At 33.4% G+C, this 11,540-nt stretch overlaps 1 protein-coding gene across 3 annotated transcripts in view; it reads right to left on the bottom strand.

Moving 5' to 3' along the window:
• Positions 1–620: 620 nt before the first annotated feature.
• Alcam (activated leukocyte cell adhesion molecule) overlaps positions 621–11,540 on the bottom strand; it is a 178,358-nt gene continuing 167,438 nt past the window's right edge. For all 3 annotated transcript variants that reach the window (XM_074073036.1, XM_074073038.1, XM_074073037.1), the window contains one exon: positions 621–733. In XM_074073036.1, coding sequence (XP_073929137.1) covers positions 646–733 — 88 coding nt within the window. In that variant the 3' untranslated portion in view covers positions 621–645. The remainder of the gene's footprint in view (positions 734–11,540) is intronic.

Raw genomic sequence — 11,540 nt, 5'->3', positions numbered from 1 at the left:
AATACATAAATATATGCTATATATACAACATTGACATATGCATTACACAAATATAGATATATGTGCATACATAGATACCTGCATACATATACGCACACAGCATACATACAGTATGTATAAAAGTGTGTGTGTTTGTGTACATACACACACACAGTAGTTTATCAGTCTTTTTATTAAAATGACTTGGGAGATGGTTGTATCAATACACTCACAATCATATGATATTCTTAGATTAAAATATTTATATTTATAAATTTATTCTAATTGCTTTTAAATATAAATTTATAGCCTGAATTTAGTGAACCCAATAAAATAATGCTTCTTTGTATTCAGCAAAAATTTTGGCATTAGAAAACAAGATACAAATTGGATGTTAAAAGCTCAAAAATGACTTTTATTTTTTATAGGATAATGATTATTTTGGGGACCTGAGGAGACCTTTAAGATTACATTCTTCTGAGATCACTGTCTGAGTCACCAAAGTCCCTTTTGAAAAGCTGTGTTCCTGGTTTGAAAGCTGTAACTGAGAAATACTGAAACTGAAGCCTTACCCTGTCATCTCCAAAAAGATTCCACACTTCCTGAGAATTATGTCTATAAATCTTATTCAGCTTACTCACCTGCACAACTACAACCGCTTCTCTCTTAGGCTTCTGTTTTGTGATTGTTTTCTTCTAACTTTTTGTTTTCCTCCATATTACCAAGGTCCTTGTTTACATGTTTTGATGCAGTCCTATACGAGAATTAAATAAACATTGACATATGAGTTAAAAATTTAAAGCTCAAATTAGTGCAACTCTGAAAAGTAAGTGTTTCACAGGTTTGATTAGGGCAAACCATTTCCCATCTGTGAGCCCTGACTGATAACAGCACATTCTAATAAACATTATCTTGGTAGTGATGTTGCATTAAATATGTGATAAGAGAAAAAAATCTAGTATTTTTTCTTGTGCTTGGTTTATTCATTGATTTAGCTGGTTATTTTTTTTCTCTCTCTCTGCTTTAAGAGTAGTAATTGTTATCATTTGATTAGTCAGCATTTTTGTTCTGGGTAAATATTTGCTAGTCCTTTGCATGTATCCCTGTGGAGTCAATGCCCTATGTCTATGTTTGTGAATGCTGCTTGCAAAAATAAATCAAAAACAAGATTGTAGAGACTTATATTTCTAATAACATGGGCAAGTGGAACTAGAACAACCTGATGAGATGGTTCTGAAATTGTATTCTCTACACCAGAAGCACCAGCATCCTCTGGGAGCATGATACAAATGCAGATCCTTAGGCTTCACATCACAACTACAGGTACCCAAACTCTTGGGAATGGGCCTCAGACTCATAAAATAAGACCTCCTGGTGATTCTGTTACCTGCAGTATGAAAATCAATGCCCTAGGGGTTGTTGTGGCTGTACATGAAATAAGGCTTTCTTAATTGTCTAAGTTCCTTGATTTGGGAGCCAACCAGAAAAAAATTGGAGTAAACACTAACTATATTGCTTAAGATGTATCCTTCCTTTCCTTCTTTTCTCCTCCCTATGTTCCTCCCTCCCTCCATTGCTCTCTGCTATAAACACGTCAGGGAACTAGAGAAATATGGTACTTTAAAATAATGTCTGTAACTCCTGCTTCCCCAAAGTAACACAACTTCATTCTTCACAGAATAATTTTACCTGCTTGTGTTATTTATCTATCAGTGGAATCTAACAAAGTTCTCACTGGTGTATATCTTTTATTTAAACTCAACCTTAACATTGGGACGTTCATATATAATGGGGCATGTAATTATAGGGCTATACCATAATTTATTTAGTGCTTTCACTGGCGATGGGCATCTTGTTCTTTGTTCCTTCCAGGAAAATTTGATTTTAACATATTTTAAAATATTTTTAAGCACTATTGCATTCATCTCCTTTGACTATCTTTTCTTCTACTTTAATATACTATTTATACTTAAGCTTTTGGTCTGTTATCCATAATATCCATACCATCTAGTTGTTTGCTTCTCTTTTCTATTTTATTCTCTTGATTTTTAATTATATTTTATTACTATCTGTGTGTCCAATCCTTTTAAATTTTGCTAACACTGTGTACTAAAAAACTGTAGCAGCTCCATAAAATATTTTGTATACATAACCCCACTTCCTTTGTTAAACAGATAAAGTGAGAAGTTAATCATTTAAATTCAATGAGGGATTAAGGTAGTATGGGGCTCAGCTACAGTTTTAATAAGATCCAGTTCACCTTTGGTTTGCCTCTATTTCTAAGGCACAGTCCACTCAGGCTTCTGATTAAGAACCTGCATGTATACTTTTCTTTTGTCTTAAAATACAGAGAACTTCAGCTTTTCTCTTTGACACCTCAGCTCAGCCCTGCAGCATCTACCCAATGAAGCAGCAAATGTGATCAATGTCTAATTTCTTTGGTTTAACTGTAAGATCTTTGAGAACAAGGGCCATGTTTTATTTATATTTTACCCATAGAACTTAATACAATGGCTAAAATATGGTAGGACTCCAAAATATATTTATTTTACTATATCAAACTAACCTATCTTATTCTACCTCAATCTATTTCCTTGTTTTGTTCTTTATGATATTAGTGTTCACCAATATGAAGTCCATACAAACCCAGACACTTTTTTACAGATAAAGTAGAGAAAATACTACATTTAAATGACAGAACTTGACTGATGTTTTACTTCAGCCTTTTCAAACAGTCCTGTTGAAAATTATATACATAAATGTACTGTGATTATTTTAATAGCTATTAACTATATAATCTAGTAATTATAACCTTTATAAATCAATGAGATACTGTGACAACTGGAGAAAAACACTAGATCTCCAAAGCTTTTCCTCTCCTCTTCCTTCCTTCTTCCTGCTTTCTCTCACTCCCCTGATTGTATCTCTACTTCCCTTTTCACTCTCTTTCTCCCTTTGCCTTTTTTCTTTCAAACTCTAGTTATTAACTACCATTGTTACTTCTAGAGTGAAAATTTTAACTTGTTTGGAATCAGAAGAGAGTGACAAATAAACCAGTCAATGTTCTGTAAGCAAATTCTAGAAAACAAAATTAAAAAAATAAATCAGAGATATAATAAATCAAGACAGTAACTATTATGATGTGGGTTGAAATTTTGGTTTTTGATCTTTTTTTCAACTTGCCTTGACCTATATGGGAAGAAGGAAGTCATTTTCAGTACATGAATTATTTCACAACCTTGAAATAAAGCATGGGCTAGGAGGAGTTTTAGTTCTAGTAATGATGAAAAAAAGTCCAATGAACTATTTTGTGAACTCTTACACTTATAGCAATAATAAACTGTCAGAAAAATATAAATGAACTACTTAATTATATTTGAGAGTAACAAAAGGAAGGTAGAAACTGAAGGAAATTTTTGCACAGCTTTTCCTACAAGGCTATATCCCAGTTTGGGAGGCATGGGAGAGCTACAGAAAAAGCTAGAATTCAAGGGGAAAAAAATCATAGACAGGAGAAAGTCACTGATTAGTGATTGCTCCAAATTTGGGGACAAACAACAAATTCCTTGGATAATTCTTAAGCTGAATATGTGTGGGAGAATTTTCAAAGAGCCCAGTAGAAAGCAAATGCTCAGAGAATTAAAAACCTGACACAGAATTTTAGCTACTACCCATAGAAGTAGAAAGAATTTTAAGTTGAATTTCATGAAGTCAAAAGTGTAAGCAAAAACACCAGTCTTTGAATTAAAAGCTCTAAAAAGCCGAATAAAGACTACAAAAACACATGAAAAAATGCTCACCATCTCTAGCAATAAAGGAAATGCAAATTAAAACCACACTAAGATTCCACCTCACCCCTGTTACAATAGCCATCATTAGCAACACCACCAACAACAGGTGTTGGTAAGGATGCGGGGAAAAGGAACCCTTGTACACTGCTGGTGGGAATGCAAACTAGTATAAACCACTCTGGAAAATAATCTGGAGGCTACTTAAAAAGCTAAACATTGACCTACCATTTGATCCAGCAATACCACTCTTGGGGATATACCGAAAAGACTGTGACACAGGTTACTCCAGAGGCACCTGCACACCCATGTTTATTGCGGCACTATTCACAATAGCTAAGTTATGGAAACAGCCAAGATGCCTCACTACTGATGAATGGATCAAGAAAATGTGGTATCTATACACAATGAAATGTTATGCAGCCATGAAGAAGAACGAAATGTTATCATTTGCTGGTAAATGGATGGAATTGGAGAACATCATTCTGAGTGAGGTTAGCCTGGCCCAAAAGACCAAAAATCGTATGTTCTCCCTCATATGAGGACATTAAATCAAGGGGAAACACAACAAGGAGATTGGATTTTGAGCACATGATAAAAGCAAGAGCACACAAGAGAGGGGTAAGGATAGGTAAGACACCTAAAAAATTAGCTAGCATTTGTTGCCCTTAACGCAGAGAAACTAAAGCAGATACCTTAAAAGCAACTGAGGCCAATAGGAAAAGGGGACCAGGAGCTAGAGAAAAGGTTAGATCAAAAAGAATTAATCTAGAAGGTAACACACATGCACAGGAAATTAATGTGAGTCAACTCCTTGTATAGCTATCCTTTTCTCAACCAGCAAAAACGCTTGTTCCTTCCTATTATGGCTTATACTCTCTCTACAACAAAATTAGAGATAAGGGCAAAATAGTCTCTGCTGGGTATTGAGGGGGTGGGGAGGAGAGGGAGGGGGGCAGAGTGGGTGGTAAGGGAGGGGATGGGGGCAGGGGGGAGAAATGACCCAAACATTGTATGCACATATGAATAATAAAACAATTAAAAAAAGAGAGTACAAAGATCTAGGTGACATGTCAGTGATCTAATTTGGGGAAAAAATACTACATCTTCTAGAAGATACAAAATAATCTAGACTCTCTACTATATGTTAATAAATATACCACATAACAGAAAGACTAGAGAATGTCCTTGTATAACACAGACTTTGGGATTAGCAGGTAAAAATTTTAAATAAGTTATTATAACACCAAACCAATAACTTAGAAGAAAATATGGCAACAACGAGAAGCCAATGGAAACCTCACAGGAAAAAGTAGAAACAAAAATAATTGTGTAATTTAAAGGTACGATATTGAAAATGAACAATTCACTTAATGGCTTTAACACCAGATTTTATGGGGCACAGTAAAGCAGAGGTGAATTTAAGACAAAAATATAAATTACACATTTTGAATAATAGAGAAAAGATAGCAAAAACAAAAACAAATCTTTAGTGGCCTTTAGTACAATATGGAGCAGTCTAATATATGTGCAGAGGAAGTCCCAGTAGAAAAAGCAAAAGAGAATGTGACAGAAAAATACACATACAGAAACAAGAAAAAAATTTTTTTAGGTTTCATGAGTTTTGATAAATTTCAGAACCAAAAATGCTCAGAAATCCCAAACAGGAAAGACAAAGAGAAATACATACCTAGGTATATCATAGTTAAGTTAATCAAAAGCAAATATAAAGAGAAACACTTGAAAGTACCCACAGAAAATGTATTCAGGGGAACAATGACATAAAAATAGAGGATATTGTATTAGAGAAAATTGCAGACAAGAGAAAATGAAACACCTTTAAAATACTGAAAGGAAACTCTCAATCCAGACTTTTATATCTTATAAAAAGATCTTTTAATTGAAAGGCAAAGTTGCTGGGCACAGTGGCTCTGGCATGAAATTCTAGCTACTGTGGAGGCCAAGATCAAGAGGATCGTGGTTTGCCAGTCCAGGTAAAACATTAGTGAGACCCCATCTCAACCAATGGCTGGGTGTGGTGGCATGCACCTGTCATCCTTGGTAGGAGGGAAAGCATAAGTAGGAATACTGCTGTCCAGGCATAAAGCCAGACCCTATCTCAAAATTTCTAAATCAAAATAGGCTCGTGGTGTGATTCAAGAGGTAGAGTGCCTGCCTAGCAAGGATGAGACCCCAAGTTCAATCTCCAGTACCACCAATAAATAAATAAATCACAAAGGCAAAGCAAAGATACAATAAATTAAATGAAAGGAAAGTGGAGGAAATCATCATCAGCATGCCTTCCCTAAAGGATATAGCAAAGGAAGCTCTCTGATTGAAGGGAATGACAACAAATTAAGATTCAGAAAAAAAAAAGAGTAAAAAAATTGCATATCGTGTACACACGGTTAAAATAAGATACTTTAAACATTTTAAGAGATATCTAACTATGCAATTATTTATTATAGTGCTATTATAACATATACAATTGCAATATATGATTTCATTAAACAATAGGCAATGTTTTAAAGTTTATGTTTCTATGTGCAGGTTAAGTTTCCCTCTTCTGAAATGCTTTAGAGTAGAAGCATTTTGAATTTTGGAATTTTTTTCTGCTTTGGAATATCATATATATATATATATATATATATATATATATATATATATATATATGATATCATATATATGAGATATCTTGGGAATGGCCCTGAATCTAAACCCCAAATTCATTTATGTTTCATACACACCTTATACATATAAACTAAAGATAATTGTATATAATATTCTAAATACTTCTTGCATGAAACAAAGTTTCATACTGTGAATGTTCACTGGTGCCATTGTGTCTGCTTAAAAAGCTTCAGGTTTTGGTACATTTCAAGTTGGATTTATGGATTAGGGATGCTCTATCTATCTATCTATCTATCTATCTATAATCTATCTATCTATAATGTCAAACTATACTAAGCAAACCTGAAGTAAATGCTCTATGACAGAGGTTGATGAACCTTTTTCAAGGTCTGAACTGTAACTATTTTATACTTTCAGGCCATATGATTTTGGGTTCAACTATTCAACTCTGCCATTTAGCATGAAAACAACACAGAGCACATATAAAGAAATAGGCATGACTGTGTTAGAATAAAACTTTATTGGAAAGTAAGATAGCAGCCTGGGGAATCCCAGTTTGTTCAGGCATACTCTATACTCTACATAAGAGATGCACTCTAACTGCAAAGAGACAAATAATTGAAGAAATATGGAAAATATTATATCTAACCATTATGCAATGAAATTAGTGAGGCACTGTTAGAATCAGACAACATAAAATTCATGACAAGACTGGTTATGAGCAATAATGAGAGATATTTTATAATCATAAAACTTTTGATTCATAAGAAAGTCAAACCAAGTGAACCTGTATGAACCTGTATATACACTTGTATGTACCAAATAAAAGCATAAGGCAAAAGTGACAGAACTGTAGGGAGGAATAGATAAATACACAATTTAATATTCTTTTCTCGGTAATTGATAGGACAATTAGAATAATATTCCTATGTGTGACCATGGTAAAATAACTAACACTAGACTAGATTTCTTGTCAAAATCATGTTAAAATAAAAAAAAAAAAAGAAAAAGAAAATGAGTACTTTTTGGCTTTGGAGAACAGAAGCAAAGTTCTGTGATTTTTAATAGAAAAGAAAAAAAAATGAGCTGTATTCCATGATTGCACAGACTTTGCATCTGGAGACATTTTCTGGATTGTGGTTCCAAAAGTGAGGAACCAAACAGAGTACATGGATTTCACTGAGTTAAAGAAGAAGCGATCAGTTCTTGGTCAGAATAAAGTAATTGGAATTGCAAGAGAATGTAGAGAAAGGACACAGGAAACTCACAGATTTCCCTTGTTTCTCTCCCTGACTTTTAAACTGGAGATACCCATCCTAATTAATTTTAAAATGAAGTTCAAAAGGATTAAGTTGACTCATGAGTAATTAAGCTACTAGACAAAACAAAACTCAATACATAATCAAAATTTCCAGCATCCAAACAAAACTTACTAAACTTATTTAGAAGTAGGACAGTTTTTACAATAATTAGATGAAAATAGTCAGTGAGTACAACCATACCTACAGATAATTAAATTAGTAGCAAAGATTATAAGCTAGGTATTATAAATATCTACATGAATTTAAAGGAAGATTAAATTAAAGTCGGATATCTAGAACCAAGAGACACAGAGCGGAAATTATAAATTCATTACATGGGAATATTAGCATATCAGATATTGCAGGAGAAAATAATCAGTGAAAATAAAGATATAAATATAGATATAATTCAACATAAGTTTTAGAGGAAAAAAAGCAGGCTTCAAAAATTAGTTGAACCTGTCTTGTGAGACAATTTAAAGTGGTCTAATATACATATATTACCAGTCTCATGAAGAGAAAGTAGACAAAAATATTTGAAGAAATAATTGCTGAAAATCCAAATATTTGAAAAGCAGTGAAAAATATTGTAATAATTTCTCAAAAATGCCAAAAGAAGCCTAAAAACAGTGTGGTTTTCAAAGTACTCAATATTCTAAAAATTATCAACCTAAAAATCTATACCAATGAAAATATACAAAATCTTGAAAGTGAAGTAAGATTATTAGCATAAAAACAAAATCTCACATGACTCATGTGAATATATATGTGCTTCCCATAATGTAAATGAGTTTTTTTAAGACTAAAAGTAATAATAGACAAAAAGCCAGATACATTAAGAATATGTGCCATTCTGGAAAGAGTAACAATTTATGAAAATATGAAAGATAACTTTCTTGCTATTTTTCATTTTTTAAAAAATAATAGACTATAAAACATAAAATAATACTGTATTGTTAGACTTCTAAGTATGTAAAAGTAAGACAGCAGTAACATGGAGTACGCGAAGGGGAAAGGAACACATATACTATAACCACTTTACATTACAGTATGTGAAGTGACTTTATATATTTGAAAAATGTGTAGGTATTAGAGACTGAAAGAAATTATTATTCACCCTAACCTGACAGTTATAGAATACTGTACCCACCAACTACAAACACACATTTTTAGTATTCTTAAAGGAATCACTAGAAAAGAATAAATCTCAGTGCAATTCAAAGGATTAAAAGTTTATGTGAGTAGGTAGTGTTAACCAAACAGAGTTAAATGTGACATATTTGGAATCAAATAAAGTTCTAGTTATGTGATTCAAAGGAAGAAATCCCAGAGAGATTAAAAAATACTCTGAGCTGAATAAATAGGAAAGTACATGTTATTGATATTTGTTGAATATGCAGTACTAAAAGTTACTATCTGGCTGGTGTAGCAGTTTAAGTGGTAGAACAACTACCTAGCAAGTGTGAAGCCCTGAGTTCAAAACCTCAGTACCACCAAAAAAAAAAAAAAACTTAAAAGCTTCTATCAATGATCTAATTTTTTTCAAGAAATTAGAGAAAAAAGAGGAAGTTAAAATCTAAATAACAAAAAATTGTAATGATAAGTACAAAAATGAATATGTTTGAAAATCAACAGAAGACAACTGAGTTGAAAGAACCAGGGAAAAAGTACACTGAGCAATGAGATGCTATTTTTTAAAATTTCCCATCCTATTTACTTTATAAGTGGGTATAGTTGTCCAGAAATTGAGAGTGAATTATGTGCTCCCATAAAGCACAGAACAGAAAGAAGGACTGAGAAGAACAGTGAGTAGAGTTCTCGTTGGGGAAGTTCAGGATGAACCAAGTATGCTTCACGCATGTGCACAGGAATAATCTCACTGAAATGATCACTGCTCTCAGGTTGGAATTGGAAAGAAGGTGTTAAGTGGAACATGAAACCTGAAATATATTTACAGAACATGTGTTGGGTAACATCAAACTGATTATTTTTCTTATTTAAGTTTATAAAATGTTTGGAAACAAAGGAATTAAGACACAATAAAGGGTGAAAATTGTTTCTTAATCCCATTTTCCAACAGTCATCACTAACACTCATATAATATCATTACTTGTAGACACTGTTTTAAGTGCTTCAGAGATACTATTTTATCTGCACTGTATCTCTATTTTCATTGAGAATACTAAGCTTGCCTGGAGCCACACAGCTAGTATGTAGCAAAGTCAGAGTTCCAGCTCTAGCCACAGGGCTCCAGACTCTGTATACCATGTTACACAGCTCCACAAATATGCTAACTGTGAGCTACTGGGAGATGTGCTAAACAGGAACACTTGCTGTTGGCAAGAGTAGGAGAAGGGGTGGAGTGAGGAGGAGTGACTATTAATTGATTGAGTGCATGTAGATAAGATGTACTTTATTTCACATTTCTCCATTTTAGTTACTGACAGTCCTCTTTCTTTAATAGGCAAAAGACTTTAAAAGTTATTTAGTGACCTTTTGTTTTGTTTTTGAGATGGATGTTTAAAAATACATACAGTGTTACATATTGTCATATTTAATTTTGGAAAATTCCAGAGATGTGAAAGAATTATATGGGTTAGAACTCCATTTACAACTAACAGTGACAAAATTTTCTCTAAATCATTCCCTTCAGGAAAATGTTTCTCAGTCAATTGATTTGAAGGACAAGGCATTTATAGAGCACTCTTCATTCTTTATAAGTGAACTACAATGTAAATTATGATGGTCATTTATCTTAAATTTTCTTCATCAGTGCCTCTTTTGTTAACTGTAAATATGAGAGAAATATTAACTCATAGAGTTATAATAAGTTAGTGAGGAAAGAAACCCTAGAGGTGGCCCTTTGCCTCATGTGTGAGGCAGAGAAGGGAAACTTGGCCTTGAGGTTAGTGACCTAGGCTTTCTCCTCTTGTGTCAAGTCTGAGCCATAAGACTTTGGACATGTTCTTCCTCTTAAGCACACCTGCTCATCTATAAATAAGGGAAACAACAAGAGCTACTTACAGGGCTGGTGTGAGGATCAATGTGACTGTATTCCTAAAAGCACCAGGAACATTACAGGGACTCAACAAATTGAAGTCAGGGAGCTGTTACCCGAGGTCATATAGCTACTGAGCTGGAGAAGGAAGTTCAAATAGAAGTCTCAACTCATTCTGTGCTATTTCCCAAAGTGTAGTGCCTTTTAGGGGCCATTGCTTTCAAGAGACTTTTTGGAATATTTTAAAATTTTTTCTGGAAATTTTCTGAATTTCTTAATTTCAGCTCTCTTAGAAAAAAGGTATGGAATTACTCGCACCTTTATTTTAACAATAAATTAATGAAAGAAGGTGGAGGAAGTAGGAAAAGTGAAGGGTGGTGACAGTGATAAGTATGACCAATATATCATAGGCTTGGGAGGTAATATTTGGAAAGAAAAGACAAAATGTTATAATAGCATTTTATATTTGGAGAAAAATAATACCAACTTAAAATGATTAAGTCTTGAAAGAATTTGAGAGTTTGGGTTTTTCAAAAGGAGCCATGAATATAACAAATTAAAGACGCTCTGACAAATGAGACTCTTCCTAGTTATAAGGGTACTTCTGTGATTTCTAACTTATAGCGTGCACACCTTACTCTACAGAAAGGTACCAGGTCTATAGATGCTGCCAATTCTAGCACTGGGGACTGACACCTGTAAAGGTAATTGGATTATTGGCCTTGTTACTACAACTTTCAAATTTTCTATCTTAAAATTTCTAAGACTCTACAAGGAAATCCCTTACTACAATAAGAAATGCTTTTGTCCTCATTCAAAACCAGAACATGGCCTTTCCATCAT

Source organism: Castor canadensis, chromosome 5 (assembly GCF_047511655.1).
Source record: "Castor canadensis chromosome 5, mCasCan1.hap1v2, whole genome shotgun sequence".
NCBI classification, from domain to species: Eukaryota; Metazoa; Chordata; class Mammalia; order Rodentia; family Castoridae; genus Castor; species Castor canadensis.
Note: the sequence above shows the minus strand (reverse complement) of the source record. Positions and strands in the feature narration are given on the sequence as shown.